The sequence below is a fragment of the Ptychodera flava genome, chromosome 5 (genome assembly GCF_041260155.1).
Source record: "Ptychodera flava strain L36383 chromosome 5, AS_Pfla_20210202, whole genome shotgun sequence".
Classification (NCBI taxonomy): Eukaryota; Metazoa; Hemichordata; class Enteropneusta; family Ptychoderidae; genus Ptychodera; species Ptychodera flava.
The window spans coordinates 29,183,954-29,205,125 of record NC_091932.1 but is presented as its reverse complement, the minus strand read 5'-3'; the positions used below and the strand labels follow the sequence as shown (position 1 = coordinate 29,205,125).

General features: G+C 39.4%; 1 protein-coding gene across 6 annotated transcripts in view; it reads right to left on the bottom strand.

Moving 5' to 3' along the window:
• Positions 1-976: 976 nt before the first annotated feature.
• Positions 977-21,172, bottom strand: part of LOC139133449 (histamine H3 receptor-like) — a 210,579-nt gene continuing 190,383 nt past the window's right edge. For all 6 annotated transcript variants that reach the window (XM_070700054.1, XM_070700051.1, XM_070700053.1 and 3 more), the window contains one exon: positions 977-5,440. In XM_070700054.1, the coding sequence (XP_070556155.1) occupies positions 3,452-5,302 (1,851 nt within the window). In that variant the 5' untranslated portion in view covers positions 5,303-5,440 and the 3' untranslated portion in view covers positions 977-3,451. The remainder of the gene's footprint in view (positions 5,441-21,172) is intronic.

Here is a 21,172-nt window from a genome sequence, read left to right as displayed (position 1 = left end):
TCTCCACGCACTCTCAATCAAATCAGAATATTTCCTGAGAGGAAACAGAACAACAGAACCAGGTGAAATGCAGAATAGCTTCCTTTACTAAGCTCACACACCACTTTGTATATACTTGACCGCCACAGAACATCAGAAAGGAACGTATCTGGAGTTTTCCTAAAATTGCAATCGTCTCTATGATCGACTGCTAGTATGCACTTTTATTCTGATCTTAGTAACAAGTTCCAAACTAAAAACGTATATCTCTACACATATAAATGTAATTTGTATACATCAATCAATTCAGTCACACATGTCAATCGAAGATACCAGAACAATATTAGTACGCTCTTCATTACTTACATGTAGTTATTCTCTCTCTCTCTCTCTCTCTCTCTCTCTCTCTCTCTCTCTCTCTCTCTCTCTCTCTCTCTCTCTCTCTCTCTCTCTCTCTCTCTCTCTCTCTCTCTCTCTCTCTCTCTCTCTCTCTCTCTCTCTCTCCATGTAATATGATGTACATTAAAGTAAATTAGATATATATTAAATAAAATATATATTAAGGGTGTAAATACATACATACATACATACATACATGCATACATACATACATACATACATACATACATATATACATACATACATACATACATACATTCATAGATACATACATACATACATAGATACATACATAGATAGATAGATAGATAGATAGATACATACATACATACATACATACATACATACATACATACATACATACATACATACATACATACATACATACATACATACATACATACATACATACATACATACATACATACATACATACATACATACATACATACATACATACATACATGTGCATTTATACAATCATACAAATGCATGTAGTGTTATTGGAGCAGAGCAAAATATGTTTGATAAAGTGTATCTTCTCACAGGTTCCTCCATCTAAGATACTCATAATAAATGACATCAAGGCATGCACAGATTTCGTATTTATAAAAACCTTTTATTTTCATAACGTAATTGTCTGTGGGGTGGGTTTTAATGAATGTATTATGATCATTAATTTACACTTACCCTGCGTTAAAACTTTGATAACTATTATGCAGGGCTTTATATACATATATAACTTCAAATCATTAGACATTAAGTATAATATGTTGGCTAAAGTAATGCTTTCGTTGAATCGGTAGAGGGAAAGAAGTTGGAGTAAGGAGGGAATATAATGTGTACAACAAACAATAAAGAGATGATTTCCTGTGTATGCAGTGTACTGATTCCTTTTGATGTAATAAGTTGCTTCAATTGTAGCTTTCTTAAACATTTTGGCGTTAATACCTGAGATAGGAGTTAGTGGTCATACAGGGAGACGAGTTGAGCCGGTCAAAAACAAACAACGTAAAGCATGCGCTTGACTACACTTCTTGCATAAAAAATTGCTAAAATTAAGGTTAGCGTTGACAACATTCACAGAAAGCACATTGAAGTACATTAAAGAGTCGAGTTTCAAGTTCCAAATAGAAGTAAATTAAGCTAAAACTAATTGACAAGTATTTTCATTTGAAACATTTCCCGCCTGTTTTTTGTTGTCTGCAGTAGGTCTGCAAATAGATCGTATCGATTGGTCCGTGATTTTTTTTTTGAAGACTACAAAGACACTCTTGTCGTTCGCATTCCTCTCGAAATAATTAAATATACCGAGGTCGTCATCCACTGGGAAAATATTGTGTATGTAAAGCAGGACGGGTTTCAGGTGCTGATATTCGGGCACTCTTGGATAATTTGTTTCTGGTCTACCACTCGTGTGAGCTCATTTTGAATCTCTTGCTCATAGATTTAACGAAAGGATTGCGGTCAAATTGAGTTTCAAGTGTCGGTTAATTTGTTTCTTGTACCAAAAATATGTATGGCGACTCCCTGATAATTATATATTCTAGATTTTGAAAGAGAATACTTTAAAGTTTTCTTGTGGAAAGTTTTGCGTGCCGCGTACTACCTCAAACGTTTAAGCATACATCTATATATCATCAATATGTAATGGCGCTGACAACGAAAGAATGAAATTGAAAATATGTAACTTTATATTATGAAATTATTGCCTCATGTTTTTGTCGCGTCGAAACAAGGTAAAATAAGCTTACCCTTGTTTTCTTTTTCTATAATTACGCAGTTCTAAAATGAATATTGAGGTCGATGGGTACCTTGCAAAAGTTAAGATGAGAAGACAAAAGTACATCAAGGCATGTTCATCAGTGCACAAAAGCTTGATTCTAATGAATAAGATGAATAGAATGAAATAAACGAAAATGTCACTGAACTAATATTGAAGTACTCTTGCCGAACAGAGGTCAAAAAAAAAAAGAAGGAAAAATACACAACATATTTGCAAGAAAGTATGACTCTGATAGAGAAAGTGTGGACAAAGTTTCAAAAAAGTTAATCCTTTTCTTAAAAATAAAGTTCAAAATGAGAAGAATTATTTGAAATAAAGGTACGGCTAAAACTTTACAATGCCCGTAATCGATTCGGTATTCCGGTCGATAAAGAAATTCGCAGACCAAAGCCTTTGGTGGTTTTCTGTCGTGTCATGATATCTGAAGTTAAAATACTTCTGAGTGATCAGACTTTAAAATAACGAGTGGAGTGCGTACCGTACGTGTCTCTGTTGGACTTCAACACTGACCAGTGTTGTTCAGGCCGCAAAAACGAATTTCACAGCTGCAGTCAAGTGCTGTTACTTTTGATATCATTAAAAAGCATGTTGTAAGTGTTAAACTTCTAGTACTGTGACCGACACACCTTTCAAAGTCTCCGGTAAATCGTGCAACTACATGTATGTTTCTAGACTTCTTGCTGTTCAATAGAGTCTAAAAGACGTGAATTGTGCACGCTTTTCCTTTAACGTTTGCGACAATAAACTGCTTTGTCAGATACGTATATTGTCTAAATCGGTCTAACACTGTAAACTTGTAAATTAAGGTAGAACGTGCCTCGGGGACAGATATTTGACTCTCAAACTTTTACAATATTCTTTTGGTCTACAACTTGTGGGGGTTCATTTTGAAGCTTATAGAGTAATAAACTTTTCATAGGCTTAGTTTTGTGAAAATCGGGGAATTTCATTTTCCCCTTAGAGATGATACTGGGATGGCAGCCGTTTTGAATGTCAAATAATGGTAAGTAATGGGTTATTGTTTCTCCTTGGTCCCCCCCCCCACCATCTATTCTTGATTTTGATTGAAAGTTTGTTTGAGGAAAGTATGAGCAAAAGTTTAAGTTTTGCATTTCCGAGGCGCGAACTACCTTAATGATGGGATCAGAAAATTATTTGCGTTAACTAGCTGGATACCACAGTCGAACAGTAAGCCGAAAATTATTCAATGAAAGTTTACACCGGACAAAACGACAGAAAAGGAATTCCTTGTTTTTTTTCCAAAAGTAGAAATGCATTATTACTATTTTAGACCATGCCGGAAGTAGTCTCACTGTGATTTTGATTTTTCTTTGCCATGGTAACTGTGGTGCTGGCGCACTCTCTCATGGTGTACGCTTGACGACACTTCTGGTATCGTTTTTTGCATAGGATTTTCTTGAAAGCCATTTTGAATTGTGCATTGCAGAAGGGGTAGAGCAGAGGGTTCAGAGTCGAGTTTAGCCACAGAACCCAGAACGAGAAGTCGTAAACCAGAGTGTTGACGCAATTTCCGCATATACTCTGTACAAGATTCAATATTTGGTACGGCGTCCAACACAGAACGAAGGAGCCAACGATAATGACCAGCGACTTGGCGAGCTTTTTGTCGCGGGACAACCTTCTTCGCACAGCCTGCTGGGAAGATGCCGCGAGTTTGGCCATATGGTCTCTGTCGTTCGGCTTCTTTTGATAGGCGGAGTCGACAACCGTCGTGTTGACGGTTGGAGTCGATTTGCACTTTTCCTTGTACGGTTCGGTGATTGTCACATTCAATACCGAACCCCGCCGCGGACAATCCTGGCCATTTTTCATCCGGATCTTCGGAGAAAGACAACTTTTGAATTCTACAGGCACCGCGATCGAGTTCGTCTGGTTCTCGGTTACCGTTCGGTGGTTCAGTTCGTTCATTCGGATCTGTTCGTACACCCCCGGAACCTCGAGACTACTCTTCGGGAGCAGAGCTTTCTGCTGTTCAAGCTCTTCGGAATTATTGTTGACCCCTTCCTCGGTATCGTTTTCCACCTCTCCGCAGCTCGTACTCTCTTCCTTAATGTCCTCGATGAAAAGTTTAACTTTCCCGTCCCCTTGGGTGAAGGAGTTGTTACGGTCGTTTGTTAGAGACGACTCACTTTCGTTCGAGATTTTGGTGGGCGTCGAAGTCAATATCTGCGTTGGCGCTCTTTTCAGCGACTGTTTCGTCCGTTTCCTGATGTTCAAAAATATGCTGACATTGAAGTAAAATATAAAACAGAGGGGGAAGAAGAACTCGAGGAAGGTCTGAGCTAGCGTGATGGGAAAGTTGTCTGCGAACGCCGCGTAGCACTGCCCTTCTTTGACGGATCCCGTCGTGCCGTAGTACTCCCAGCCGAACACGGTGGGTCCGTAGAAAAGAACCGGGATGATCCACGCGAAGGACATTTTGAAGATCGTCGTCTTCAGATTGTTCTGCGTGCGATACTTTATTGCCCGAGTCACTGAACAGTACCTGTCGAAAGTTATTAGAACTACACTGAAGAGCGACGAACAGCACAGCGTGTAGTCGACGAACACCCAAAACTTGCAGAGCACGTCGCCGAGCACCCACTTCCCCAAAAGTACGTAGGGCACACACAGTGGTATAGAAAAGCTTCCGACGAACAAATCCGCGATGGAGAGGTTCAATATATAGAAATTAGACCACGTACGGAGTTTCTTTTCTCGCGAAAACGCGATAATCACCAAAACGTTTCCAAAAGTTGTCAGTCCGATGACTATGAGCGTTGAGATGAGGATGCAGGTGGACAATATCGGTGAGTAAACGAGCCAATCAGCGTCCTCCTCGTTGCAGTCACACGTGGTGTTGACGGTTGAAAGAGCAGTATTGTACCCGTCTGTGACCAGCGAATAGGTTAGCGCCACTGGTTTACTGGACACTGCATACCCGACGAGTTCCCCCTTGGCGAGAAGCAGCCCCGAGGTCACGGGCATCGGGTAGTTGTAGGACGTCTCCTGCTGGGCTTGGTCTGTTAGAAATTCGCGCGGCGCAGTCACGCTGACCATCGATAGGCGCAACGCGGTTTCAGTCGCGTTGAAGTCGACATACGAAGTTGCCGTGGTAGCAGAATTGTTCGCTTCCATGATTTTCTTCGCAAAATTCTCTTCAGTGTCATTGATTGGAGTATATCTCAAAAAGTTGAGTATTGCAGAATTAAACCCGATCCTGCTTCACGCACTGTGTTCCCGTGCTTCACTGAACTGTGTCTCAGTAATGAGAATCTGAAATATAAAGGAGAGAGACTCATTTGAAGTTACATCGCTTAATGTCGAGCGCAAAATAATGTCCAGGCATACCAAGAGGCAGATTCTTATGCGAACGTCCACAGTAAAACTACCTAGCATTTCGTTTTAAAATAACAGTCATACTGTACATCTTCCCCGACCTAGGGAGTCTAATCTGCGGATGTGCGTTTCATTGAACAGCCTAGGACTAATTAGATAAGTCAAAAACATTAACCTTTGTTACGTGAAAAGTGGCAAGAATTTCCATGGCTCTAATTTCCGTCCGCTTCTGTTTCGCACATGGATTTTCTAGCTTCTACACTTCTAAATTTGATTATATAATCCATCAGGAAAGCTTTGCGGCCGTTTCAGTGATGTTTCCTTTGCAACCGCTCTCACAACAAGTAGGTATTGCTCAGAGTGCTTTCGATAACGGAACATTTTTCTCGTTGACTGTGTGGAAATTTATGAAGTAGGTGTTGACTAGATGTTCAACAACGTGTCAATTATCAAACAAAAGATAACTATATTTTGTACTTCTATCATCCGCGTATAATATGACATTCCGTGATGAAAATGAACGGCGTGATTGTAACAGCAACTTACAATATCGGACAACCATTTTGCAGATGGAAATCGTGCATTTGTTGTAGTCCTATGAAATATAAACCTGTACATGTTTCAGTGTACGATGGGACTAACAAACCACAAAGGATATATTCTCAGGTGTTATCGCAGTTTTTTACGTCTAAGGTAGTATGCGCCTCGAAAATGAAATACTTGAACTGTTGCTCAAACTTTCCTAATTGAAACTGTCAACCATTCTATCGCCAAATCAAATAAAGGATTCACGGATCACCGTGCAAAGTTTGGTACTACAAACGAAATACCTGACATTTTACCGATATTTTAAATTCAAAATGGCCACCATCGCTGTGTCGGGAAAACATGATTTCCGATTTTCGAAAAACTAAGACGATGGAACGTTTTCTTAGTACAAGAGCTTTAAAATGAGCCCCAACAAGCGGTAGATCAGAAAAGTATTGGAGAGACTTATGATCTGTCCCCGAGTTGCATTGTACCTTTAATGGACCAGTTTGACCTTGCAGCGGAAGGTAAACCGTCAGCTTCTTGAATTTGCCCCATCAGTGCCTACTATCGCAGATATTTTACACAAAAAGTGAAATCCAGTCGGTTTTTTTAACATGCACCATTTCAATATATAAAAGTAAATGCACAAGAAATGGAAACAATGGTGAAAATATTTTACAGGATTGTCGTGAATCAGCAAAATTTAAAGACAAATCTTGAAGCGTTTTTTAGGTGGTTTTACAATTGATTGGCAGTTGCATGATTTCTTGTACAACAATAGTGACAGTTGTACGGACCTAGGCGTGTTCGCCGACAAGGCATTATTTTGACTTTGTCCGGTATGATTTACAGAACTTAAATAAATCTGAGTAACGATCCCAGAATGCTCTCTTTTGCAAAGTATTTGCTTCGCTCTCGATAATTGGAAGTTTACGCCAACTTACCGTCTACGTCACAGTGATAAACTTATAAAGAGATTTGCCGATTGAAAACCGACAACCCACGCTCCACCGTGTAAAACCCTTCCACGTTTAGAGGGTAATAAAGTAGTCAATATTTAACCTTACGGTGAGGAAAAAACCGCAAAATAACAATAATAACGCCGTTCCGCGGGGGCTGATCGTCACCTCGTTGCCATGGTGAAAATTGATGCAGGGCAATCCTGCGAGCGTCGCTGGGGAAACCACTATTTTCATTTCCGCATTGTTAATTGCTTCTTCCTGACATGTGATTCGGTCATCATCTCGGCAATATCGCAATTTGGCCCTCAGCGCCTTTGTAAACCACTTGATCTAAAAGTGAGAAATATCCCTGTTTTGATTCAATGATATCCTATCCGGGCTGGAAGTTGTTTTATATGATAGAAATCTTCCCCTCACAGACAATATTAGCAAGTGTGATCCAAGGCAAACGGAATGCGCATTGCAAATATACCAGGCCGCATAAAACTCTCTTTATATTTTCATGAAAAGTCTACAAAAAGCCTGGAACTAATTTAAAGTTAATAAATAATTTCTTCCCAGAGTAGAAATCGTGTGAAATTTGTTTGATCGTGCTACATATGGCTGAATGCGAGATAAATGAAAGCGAATTTACAGAAAACATTGACGTGAAACGAATTACCAGACACAATCCTATATTTCGCCCGCCAATTGGAAGACGTCGGGAAGGGTGCTAAATTTTGCAAAGAATATGCAATAATCTATAAACGAATCTAAGAGGGGAAGGATGTAATTGAAAGCGCAAATCTAGTCTGGCCAAGTTCTTTCACCCTCGTTCCGTAGAATATAGTCACTCTCTGTACGTTTCCTAAGACAGGCTTTGACTCACTGGCTAGTAACTTTGTACTGTGGTAACGTCTCTCCTTCCAAGGAAAAGAAACGCTGCGAAGACCAGAAAATGCACTGTCGTCGATTTCGGATGACTGCTTTCCGTCATATTCATGATGGTAATTGATATGACGCGAAACAGTGCAACGTAATTACACCTGTCGACGGATTTTTGCCGACTCTTGACGCCCGCAGCAAAATCCCAATATAGCACATCTGTGACTTCTAGAAGCGAACAGCGCCATTAACGGTGTCTGAAGTCTCACGCATTTGAGCAGTGGCAGCCGCGCCGCGCATGTTTGAATGGAACGGTCTATATCCGTACATGTATGCGCTCTTGATCACACACCGGTGATCTTTGCGGGTGGAAAAGATCGAGCTACGTGCATATACGCACAACTTCGACGGCAAAAAAACGCAAACCGTTATTAGGTACACACCGTCAATAGTTCTTCGGCTGTCACAAATTTACGCACGCTCTATTAGGCACGCGCGAGGCGGTAACAAAATTGGAGTTTACACAGAGAATACAGTAACCACACGGAGAATCAATTATTTCTGCTTGTCACGGTGTAAAGGCTGAAGGTATAGAGATAAGACTTATTTAAATAATCCCCGCGACTTATTCATAGCAGAACTCCGTGGAACATATTGTAATTGAAAAGCAATAATAGAATATCTGGTATTAACATTATCTTGGTTAATGCCTTTCTTTCCAAATGATAAAGCGAAACTTATGATACGCGGTAACCGAAGAGACACGCGCCATAATTACTTTTTTTCCCAATTTCATGGTTTGAAATTTACTTGGTTGCGTTGGTGATGGCGGTGGATGAGAGAAAAGTCGCCGCTCTCATTGGGATGAAGCTCACATGGAAACGAATCACATCGGGCATCAACAAGATACTATATATTATTGTCCGCACTTCAATGTGAATGAATGTTATCTCTGTGCACCGCTGTATAGCGCATAGTGTTAATACCACAGTCGAAGGTGTTCTGTGGTTTTACGGTTGTACATGAAGCCTCTAGAATTTTCGTTGTATTATACGGGGAATACATTCACGTCCTAGATGTACGGTTAAATAATTTCAAGTATGAAGTTATAATGTCCGCAACTTACGGTATGCGCCACCAAGTTAACTATCTCCTGATTCAATTCCAATTATGGTCACCGAGATATAGTACAACTAAGGGATGGACCAATACATCTTGGAGGGGAACGGTCATAAAATTTTCAGACTCTGAACAAAAGTGCTAAAATATTTACAACCAGCTAGTTTTGAAATAAAAATACATTAACATACAGATATGAAAAAATATTATGCATATTGCTCAAAATCTAAAAACATATTTGTAATGAAATTTTGGAACTCAAAAAAAAAACGTTGCGTGAATGCATCCTCAACACCCCGTGACAAAGATCTGAGGGCCAATACCTAACTGTTTGATGATACCTGTAATTCGTGAAACTATGAGTTACAGGCTATGCCTTGGCGGAATTATCAACAGAACTTATCAGCCGGTAACGAGGCGGCGCGTAGGAAATGATATTGTGGCAACACGTACCTCAGTGATACGGAATGTACTGCTGTGGTGAAATCAAACTTGTCTCAAGCGAAAAATAAAGACAGAGCAGAATAACGCTCTTAACTATCAAATAAACATATTACTAGTTATTGTCGTACTGGGATCCCTTTATCGTTACATATCAGCGACAGTTGTTCTTTTTTAACGCCCCTTTCAATAGGCTAAAATGTTTTCTGTGTAGGTTGATTTGTAATTTAATTTTTTTAATGTTTCAATGATGCCCAATTCGCCTGTTCACTCTATTCGAAGTCTTTTTAACGAGTCTCGATTTGACAAAGAGCGACTGATGAATATGAGCGTCGAAAGAACATTTCATTTGTTCACCCTTACACCAAGTGGGACCATAGCTGCTCTGGGGCAGAACACTTTGATATGGGGGAGATCACCTTATCAGCTGTTGTAGGCTCCATATCAGGGCAAGTACGTGCTTTCTTGCGTTCCTTACTCGATGTACCCCCTTCTCTTAAATAATGTAAAAAGTCGAAAAAATGAAAAAAATGGAGTTCATGTGATACCAACGGGCCTTATCGGACCATGATTTTATTCCACCATATTACTCTCGAAATCATAGTGACGTTCCCGTACCTGCTCAACAAAGAGGTTTTCTGGTGTGGCATGGGCGGTCACGTGTGCAATTGGCGATCCGCGTCGGCGCGTATATAGGATACACGTTGACGCGTCCGGGAAAGGTATTGATGAACAAATACGACAAAGTGGGCCCAATTTCAACTTGCTACCGGCGTTCAGCCCCAGGACTTAATGGCGCCCAGCCAATCTATCGTATTCTACCATTTTGTATTGTCCACGTGCCCTCAACCCGTCGCGCGTGTCAGTAATAAAGTGCGGCTAATGTGGCACCGTGAATAGAGCAGTTAGGCGGTAAAAATAAGCCATTTTATGATCATTGGCTTAGGTTCAAAATACTCTGCCTGTAAGCCACTGCATTTGTTAGAATTCCTGTAGCGTTCGAAAATTTCCCCACGGCATCCAAGATTACCCATTCATCGAAATGTCAAGCGGACGAAATCGGAAACATCACAATTGAAAACAAGATCATATCGACTCATTAAGTGATCCCTAGCGAAAGTTGCTGAATTCAAACTATACTGAAGCATAAAGGTGATTGAACAACCGCTTTACAGTGACCCAGGATTTCACGCATGGGTCGATCTGAGCGCCATTACGGGAGATTTACGCCTTAATGTTGGGGATCGTAAAACTGAAGGCTTGGAGACGAACGCACCGTAAAATGACAAATCCATGCTCATCAAAATGTCAAACAACGGTGACCTCCAGCAGAAGTCGAGTATTCGCCCTCTCCCGCCCTTGAAAGGATGCACACATGCATGGTTTATGTATGTATGTATGTATGTATGTATGTATGTATGTATGTATGTATGTATGTATGTATGTATGTATGTATGTATGTATGTATGTATGTATGTATGTATGTATGTATGTATGTATGTATGTATGTATGTATATATGTCTGTCTGTCTGTCTGTCTGTCTGTCTGTCTGTCTGTCTGTCATTTGTCTGTCTGTCTGTCTGTCTGTCTGTCTGTCTGTCTGTCTGTCTGTCTGTCTGTCTGTATGTATGTATGTATGTATGTATGTATGTATGTATGTATGTATGTATGTATGTATGTATGTATGTATGAAGGCGGGTAGATAATATCCATCTAACTATCTAACTATCTATGTATCCGTATCACCGAATGATCTATAATTATAAGTGAAACTTATAAAATAGCATCGTTTCATGTTTGTGTGACGATTACTTAAATTTTAGTCGCATTTTATGTCAAACGGATTTCATAAATTATTTGCTTACTAACAGTGTCGCAGGGAAAGACAACTCAACCTGCAGTGCTGAGTGTAAGAGTCGGCTAAACTTTGCAAATTGCAGTTACATGGTTTCAATAAAACATGCACTTATCACTTGGTGTAGTGAGCCGAAGTCTACGAGTTTTTGTTTTCCTTTCCAGAACTGTTTGAGAGCAGCGTCTAGATTTTCTAAATAAGGCGGGCGTCGCATGTATACTTACCGCTGAGATGGAAGACGAAAAGAGTTAGAAGGCGGGAGTCTTAAAATTGGAAATGTCTGCGCTGTTCATTTAATAAGGTCCATTTGCGGTATTTCAGTAACATTAAAGCTTCTGTTTTTATGGGCGTACCGTTCCAGTTCCGACGTGTAGCTTTTGCCCAATTACGTGAACGGAAACGTAGAAAGAAGCGCCATAGTTTGATTTGATAGTAGAAATGGCGCCTGAGAAACTACTTTTTCGATCTGCAGGTGGTGAACATGTACGAGAAACACGCCGTCGTGGTACGTAACAATGATCTGTTTGTGATGTTCTTGGTAAGATGTAAAGGCGTCTTTCACAAAATGACAGCCACTTCTCGGTAAAAAAGGTCATATGGGTAGAAATCACGCAGAGTCGCCTGCCGTGCAGGACAGTGCGTACAGTCGTGTACATTCCATAATTATCCTCTAGCTCTGTGGTACAAAGTATCTGTAGTTGAATTGGCTTTCATCAAGTCCGTCTACTTCCGGTTACAGAAACAAATGAAAGCGCCGCTTACTGAAGCAAATGGGCGCTGCATTTTACAGGGAGATTTTCCATTAACTGTTGATCTTTCAAGGGTTTATAATTACACAATATTGTGCATGTTTTGCTCTCAGGTTATTACGTGCGTACGCACTTGTCTGGCACGATGTTACTCTTTAATTAGGAATCCATGATAGGTGGCAGTGGAAGAGGTTCTCCATTTAATGGAAAGGGCACAAAATTGATGTTGCGTCTTGCCGACACCAAAGTTTCCTTCATCTTGATCAATTATTTTTATTGAAAACATTGATGGACTTGGATTTGATGGACTTCGCCTGACTCTATACTTCGCAAAGTCACGCGCAGAAGTATTCATAATATGTTGAACATTAAATGAACACTAACGTACAGAAGAATCCAAAACTGACCTACTTCTTTTGAAAACGGTGACCGTGAGACACATATTCATTAATTTCAATTAAAGTGAGTATATATATATATATATATATATATATATATATATATATATATATATACCTTCCAGTTTGAGTTTAGCAAATGTTTCAGTATTCAGAAACTGAATATTGTTTATTAATCCCTAATCATACTAATCTAAACTAAACCCTAATCATCTAATCGTATCTTTCCTTAGGGGGAAACAGTCATCGGAACTGCATCTGTGCGAGTTTCTTGTTTACAAACAATGTATTTCGTGCATGATATCTAGATGCAGCTCATCATCATAGCTGCAACATTTAAAATATACGATGAAGATTATGACAGACATGTTTTAACTTTCATCAATCGCTATCGTACCTTGGATACAATGTTATACATTGGTCGTAAGGGTCCCATACGCGTATACGGCTTTTGAGCGCAGTTCCGACGGCTGTATTCTTTTTAAGGTAGTATGCTTCTCGAAAGTGAAAGACTTAAACTTTTGCTCTAACTTTCCTCAAGGAATCTTTCAATCATTCTCTTTCAAAATCAAGAATAAAAGTAGGGGGTCACCGTGCAAATTTCGGTCCTAGAGAAACAAATTACCCAGGATTTACCGATATTAGAAATTCAAAATGGCCACCATCCCTGTGTTAACCCTATGGAGAAAAATAAAAATTTTCGAATTTCGAAAAACTGAGCCAGTGAAAAGTTTTCTTTTACCAAGAGCTTTAAAATGAACCCCCACATGTGGTATATCAGAAGAGAATTGTAAAAGTTTGAGAGTCCGAATGTCTGTCCCCGAGGTGCGTTCTACCTTAATTATAGGGATTGCATGATCATTGTGTATCAAAAATAGTGAATTAGTTCATTTTGACACCCTTAGCTTATCCCGTACTCCCGGTAAAAAAAATCGACTGTTACACGTACAGCTCGTTGAAGTTACACTCCTGGCGTTCTCTGCGGTGACCGAATATGACTTATATCAGGGCCAAGCTACGAAGCAGTAAATTATTTGAACATGCCGAGATAATATGACACCCTTTTCTTGCCTATTCTTGTTTCGTTAGGTAAGAGATGCTTCGATCGGTGTTATAGAATGCTAGGAACTTCGAATGTTGTAAAAATGATTTATTTTAGCATGAGCAGTTACTGTTAAAGAAATGTTCCTGTCAGTCATTTCTTGAACGGAAAATGTTGTGATTGAAAATCGAGCTGTGTATGTCACAGTCGATATCTGATAGGCCTAGTAGTCACGACACATCGAAACTATGTGTGTGCGGCTAAAATATGCATATTTAGAGGAATCACATGCAGCAGATATTTTTGTGGTTTGGCAACTTCCTTCAGTTTTGACGAGACACATTCGGCATTCCAATAAATATTCCTGTCCACCTTATGATCATGAGGACGAAGAAGTCTTTTTTAGCCGGTGGCAAACTATTAGCTAGACTTCGTATACATAGGGAAAGAATTGAAATTTGTTGCAGAGAAGACAGGTGGAACTATCGTTGTCCATGTGGAAATACTGCTATGTTAACTAACCTTGCTTGCTCGCTTGCTGAATAAGAAAAAACGGGCTGTATGGACAACGTCCCGTAATTATGAAGAAATTAATATTGATGCTGTGATCGGGCATATCTTTGGGACATCATGATAAAACACATTCAATACAATGGTGCGCTATACTATTTTTTTAAACTGTACGATGCATTCACTCGAGTCAAATAGGAAATGTTTCTCCGTCGATGTTGGTGAGTATTAAGACTGATTTTCCTTTGGTTTATGTCATACATAGAGGTTGCATCATCCGCATCTAGTGTTGTGTGAAAAACATGTCTTGTCCAAACAGACCAAAAGTTTTGGCTCACGCAAATACGTTTTAAAATGTTACGTAATGTTTATTGGTTGAGATGTAAATATGAACTTAACCACATCTCATCTAACGTGGAGCTTTGCTCATTTTCCATGTATTTGCATGAGAAAGGGAAATCCACAGAAAACCCAAGCTAACATTCACTTGTGTGTCGTCTGCCCGCGCTATAGTTCCGATTGTACATAACGCGATATCCCATTCGTCAGAAGTACGCCCCCACCGTGGCGATAGGATGTGGCAAATGAGCGTTCGTCACGCGAAAATGTGTAATCCTTTTCGCGCGTTAATACAGAGAGTGAGAACAAATCGACCTCAATACTGGTGTTCTTATACTGCAAGGATACTGGCATTTTCTTTTGCTTGTAAAAGTCTAATTAAGAAGTAAATCAACTGTTCATTATTTAGATAGCCGCAGTTGACGAGCAGTGTGTCACGCCTAGCCTGAACACTGATTGAATATTGACAAAATGTAAGTTGGTGGGCAGAAGAGCAGATCACTGGTGCACATGTAATACTCGTATAGTATTGCCATGATAATGTGTCGCAGCTAGCTCGACCTGTGCAATACAAGCCATAGAAAGACAAGATCAGGGAGGTTCGTGGTTTAATATGACTCCCGCATTTTGCGCTGAGTATCCGATTGTTTGGCGTAATGCCAAACCGACATAAAGTGAAAGTAATATCTAATGAAATGAAGTCTGTCTACATAGTATGGAGGTTGCAGTCAATGGACTACTTCTAACGCGAGGACGAGCCATATTGGACTTGATGTTGGTGTTTTGCTGTGCGCTGTACTAGAATTACCAAACAACGGTTTATAACAAAAACGAGTCCGTGTTTCTATGTAGGTTGACTTTTCTATGCCATCGACTCAATGAGTTAAGTTATATCATTTCTGGTGGGTAGCTATCCCATACAGGTGTTTCGTCTTCAGAAAGAATATAAACAAAATGGAGATTCCTCTTCGTGATCCACTTCGTTCTTCGGACAATTTTTCACTAGTGTTCTCTCTTTTTAAAGAAACAACCCTAAAATTGAAATGAATCTCTTTTTTGAAATAATTAGCCAACTTGTGAATGAAACGGCGAGTGGGTTTACGCGAGGTTTGTTCGCTTGTTCGTTTGTTTGTTAATCTGTACATGGATTTATATTATTCGTATCAGCGGAAATGCTCCATATTAAAGCCTGTCACTTTACAACTCAGATGAAATGGGGATCATATTGAATACTTCCAGTGATTTTTAGTCGCCAATTTAAACTTGATTCTGGTGCCCTATTATCCCCTCGTTCAACGGTACACAATGCCAGAGAAAGATGGGGTTACAAATATCAAACATTATGACGACAATATCGAGAGTATACATTGAGTCGTTTGAAGCTGAACTTGCAATAATCGGTGTGTTTCATTCTTCGAATTCGTTGAGGCACACAATAATCCACCCATATTGTCCCTCGGTAAGGATCAAAAGGCCTGAAAATTTTTTGATAAAAACCACGACATATTGGGTGCTTTACGTCATCGTAAATTCACCCGTGCAGAATGAAATCAGTTTCTTGAGACAGTGAGACAAAATCACCGGATCTGAAGCTGTTTCTCGGGGAAAATTGGTTCGATTGTTTCACCGTGGATCAAATACACCGTCAAGACAATTGAGCGACATTAAGTGGAAAGTGAAATCACGTTTTATCGGGAAACTAGACGTTGATGCATCGGGCACGATAAAGCACTTACATAAAGTCACTGTCTCAGTAATTTATCCTGAAACATTCACCCAAGGCTTGATCACGACGCGCATGGTTACGTAAGTTCCCTGAAAATGCCTCACGACTAGACTTGTAAATAGCTGGTTTGATGCCAACTTGGTACATTGAGCATCGTGAAAACTTGAACAAACACTCGAAAAGCTGTGTTTTGAAAAATCGGCTCCAGTATACTAAAAAGTCAAAATGGTTGCCAAACATTGAGATGCATGAAACTTAAGTAACATTTATCATTATTTTGTAATTGAAGTCACTTATGTTATTATTATTGTATCTATCTATCTATCTATCTATCTATCTATCTATCTATCTATCTATCTATCTATCTATCTATCTATCTATCTATCTATCTTGCTTTATATCATAGACCCTTTCTCGAGGATATATATATATATATATATATATATATATATATATATATATATATATATATATATATATGTATGTATGTATGTATGTATGTATGTATGTATGTATGTATGTATGTATGTATGTGTCATATATAGTAGTTAACGTATGAGTTGTAATTTGACAGATATTATTACTATTACTTTGTACTTGAAGTTATTGATGTTATTGTTGCTGTTGATGATATTGTGTGTGTGTGTGTGTGTGTGTGTATATATATATATATATATATATATATATATATATATATATATATATTGAGTAATGATATGTAATTTTTGTTTTTGTTTATAACGCTCTGCGCTTGCAATCAATTAATTTAGAATGTAAGCGTTGTAATTTGATATACACACGGAACCCTGAGCAACACCTTATACTAAAATCAGATTTTAAGTGCATGACTCAATTAAGTTTTTGAACTGTATGAAAGTTTCAATATTTATCATGGACATGAACATGCATGCATTGTTCAAAATTGTATATATGTATCTGGATATTAATTCGTATTTGCGTGTTCGTACTAATTCTAAAGTCTTTCCCGTATTGACATCCACCATTGAATAAAGCGCAACGTGTCCCTGTAAACGGACACGATTCAATTCAACACGACCTAACGGAAAGCTAATAGCTTTCTCAAAATTCTATTGCATCGTTGGAAAAGGCAGTTAAGGCCCAGGTCACGTGACCTTTCAGGATACGGGGCATTTAGGAATGAATAGGGAATGTCGTTTCGGCAGTTCAGATGGCCCTTCCCGCGTTTTATGGGGTAATGTGGCACGCAACTGTACAAGTAAATCATACGCGGAGTCAGAGAAGTCGCCGCGTCTTCGCTGATTCTTAGTTTTGGCCGTAGGGACCATTCTTTGGCGGTGGGCGTCAGGCCTTACTCTAACAAATTACCGGGAGTTTGCAGACGATCGAGCTGCCTGCCTGCCGATATGCCGGATCGAAAATTCGCATGGGGCAGAGGACACTCTTCCGTTGCTCTATGCGTATTGATAAATGTAGATAGAACGAATACCTTTTTGCTATAAAATCGTTTCTGAATAATATTTAGCATTACGAGAAAGCTCCATTAACTTAGGAATACCCTACTTCCCTACTTAGTTATCAGAGAATCAATTTCACAGACCTGCCTTTCCTACAATGGCACTACAAGTGCTATAAGTGCTCTGGACTAATCGTTCAGGCAAACCCATCTATATTCTGCATTTCTACATTCAAATGTAAACGTTCAACTAAAATTCTAAGTCAATCTGAGAGTTTTATTGTTTAGAAGCTTTCCTAATTATTTCACGAAATGAGTGGTACTTTTGGAGCAAATAGTTAATCTATACGTCACGGTAAACGCGTTTTCTGACAGAATCTTCAGCATGACTGTTGGTATGCCTTGCTAATTTCAGACGTGGTTAATAATGTAGCATTTCTCGGTATATCGGGTCTCGTTTGGACACAACAGATCTAGACAATCTGATCTGTTTGGAAAAGAACTATCACATAGAACCCAAACTATGCTACATGCGTAGTATGGATACCATACATGAGGATAGCAATATTTGAAGCAATGAGTCCCGGCTAACCGGTTGTTTCAATTAAAAAAAAGTTTTTGAGATTGGTGATCCTGCAGCCTGACGATGTGAAGCTTACTGTGCGACAAATCATCAGAGTGGCATATTCGACGATGCGATTTGACAAGCATCACAAATATTGACAGCAAAAATTTCCTGCACGCCAGCAACGATTTGGATCTGAATATCTACTTGAATCTGAGGCCAACTCAAGAGATTTTCAGTTTCTGGCGTACAGGTCGACATAAAGACAGACATGACTTACCTATAGTATGCTGGTACCTCCCATGGCGATACATGCGCACCATAGACCCTCGAGAAAAAAAACTTTCTCGAAGGTCTATGTGCGCACGTAGCCAATAGAAAAAGCTATGCACGAAGGACGTTAGGAAAGAACTACACCTAACGACGTCACGTAAGGTTATTTCTGTGTAAATGGGATATCTGTGGATGATGTAAGCAAGCGGCAATTAAGCAGAAGATTTAATCAGAGGACCGCAAGTGGGACTTAACTGAATTTTGCAGAATGCAAATCTATTTGCACATGTCGATTTCAAGAGGTGACACGTGCTAGGATTTCCGTCTGGGTACACAGTGCCTTTATTGCATTAGTATCAGTGAACAGCGGGGGGAAAGAAGTTTCCGAACGCACTGCATTCAAGTTAATCGTGTTACACGTACAGAATGAGGTGTTCCAACAGCTGACCCGGAGATGCCCCATCGTATCAACTTCTCTTTCTCCTAATCTCATCGGCGCTCTACACAAATCCGTGTACCTCGCAATCTCCGGTATAGTGCAACACACTGATGAGACAACCATTGACTGTGTAACAACATTTAAAGGAAGTTTTCGAAATCGCTGTGTATGACACTGCCAGTGCACAATAAACAATTCCGTTCTTAATCACACTGGATTTATTACATTTCAAACTTAAAATCCAGAACGGGAAGGAAAGAAGAAAGATGAGCAAGATTAAAACAAGATAGCGTCAATAGGAAAATAGCATATCTCTGACGAATAACGCGAGAACTTTATTCCTATTTGTCCCTCATCATTAACATTCACTCTAACATACCTCTCAGTCTGACAGCAGTCGACAATTGAATCATTAATTGTAGATAGTGTGACCAAGTTTACATTTCTGCCATGCACAAGCACTATACACGTATGTCGCGCAATTCGATTAAAATCACATGTTGGGATTGGCTTGTTTCTTTGTCCTTCAGTCTGTATCTTCCTCAATCGATGTATGTTGGCCTTTACATCCAGACATCCGTATCTATGGAATCCGACCGAGGAAACGTGTGCAATTGCAAAATTACGAAACACAAAAGCCCGCCGATCCAAACTTAAAGAATACGAAAGTCATTCAAAGTTTAAGTGCCTATCGCAAAAGATTTACACGTCTTCTAGAAGGAATGCCGGACGCATCGGCCAATTCCGATGTACCGTCGAATCAATAAATCAAGCTTCGTGATGAGACTACGATATGTGAAAGGTCATATGCCACAAGACGGGGGTCATATCAGGACAGAGTCATGACTGCGAAAATGGTCGGTTGGTAATTTATATCATTATTGCCCTTGATACGGCCATTTACCCGTAAACCTCATAACCTCATTGTCAGTCAGTGACAAAGAACCGAATAGAGAGTATTTTCAAAGTAGCCTTTTTATTATCTATATCCTTCTTTAAACTAGTTTATTAAGCAACCCTGCTCTTATGCACCTCGCATTATATACGTATATATATCTATATATCTATTATATATATATATATATATATATATATATATATATATATATATATATGCGGTAGGATAGGTGATAGATAGATAGATAGATAGATAGATAGATAGATAGATAGACAGATAGATAGATAGATACTATAGTATATACTTGAACGGACGATGAATCAAGTTTTCTTGGACTATTGACAGGTCTAGCCCACAATTTCTAACACTGAGTAATTGCCAGACGAACTAAGCCATATTTGGTATACGAATCGATTGAAGATATTGTTACAGTCATTTAATACCAAAATAATGCCAACAAAAGCGTTTGACGATGCCGCATCAGAAAATATTCAAGTTAATTAAAGTACTCCAGGAGAATATTGATTCGAGTTGTGTCAATGACGGCCACTTTATTACCTTACCCGACCTCGCAGAACTTTTTTGAAAATTGGAGGAAAACTTTACAACTGTGTGTGATATTGAAATCTGCGCAGATACGTCACGCTCTGCGATATTTTCATTAAATGGACGGTCGCGTAATTGTTTCTGTCAATTTGACTGAGAAACCTTGGCGATATTTAAATTTGATGACTGAACGCGGCATGTGAGAATTCAAATGTTTTCGACTTTATGCCCACTTTATTTGGGAACAAATCTCACATGAGTGTGGCGCACACAACTTTTCCGCAACTCGATAGTCCTCGGTGCAAATCGAGTCCACATCGGCGCACAACTTTGACCACAACATTTGCACAGGGCATGTCTTCTGTTTCTACTCACTGACTATCATTCGACTTCCCACGAACAGAATCGCGACCTTCATTCTGAATGAAATCCAGCTTACGGAATTTGACGACAGCATGTTGGTCGACTTTGTTGATAACTTCACAGCAGCATATCACGTCGATTTTTATGAATGCATGCAATGATTGTTTGTTTTTTCTACTAGTTTTGGGCGCCATCGATATGGCGTGTCGTTTATTAATGTACAATAAAATGGTATTTTGCACTCAAAATTTCGAATAGCTACGAGTAAAGTTCCATTTGCTGTAACTTTTGCGGTATTTCCCAATACGTCAAGTTGTTCTGTCTGTCATCTTTCCACCCTTTCTATCAGAATCATGCTGAAATATCTAATAATGTTCGACTTGTCGCTACTGTCTGCGTATGCGCAGCGTCGAATGTCATCGAAGTTTAGTCCGGACTAGAATTCCCACGTCAACAATAACATTGCAGATCCATCGTCGTTAACCGCGCACCTCTTTACGGCAACAGCTTGGCGCTACCCGTAGGTCCGCAAATATGGATTTCTCTTTATAAAATGGATGACCACGAACGTGCTCTATAGAGCACTTATAGGTGTTACAGGATAGGAAAACAG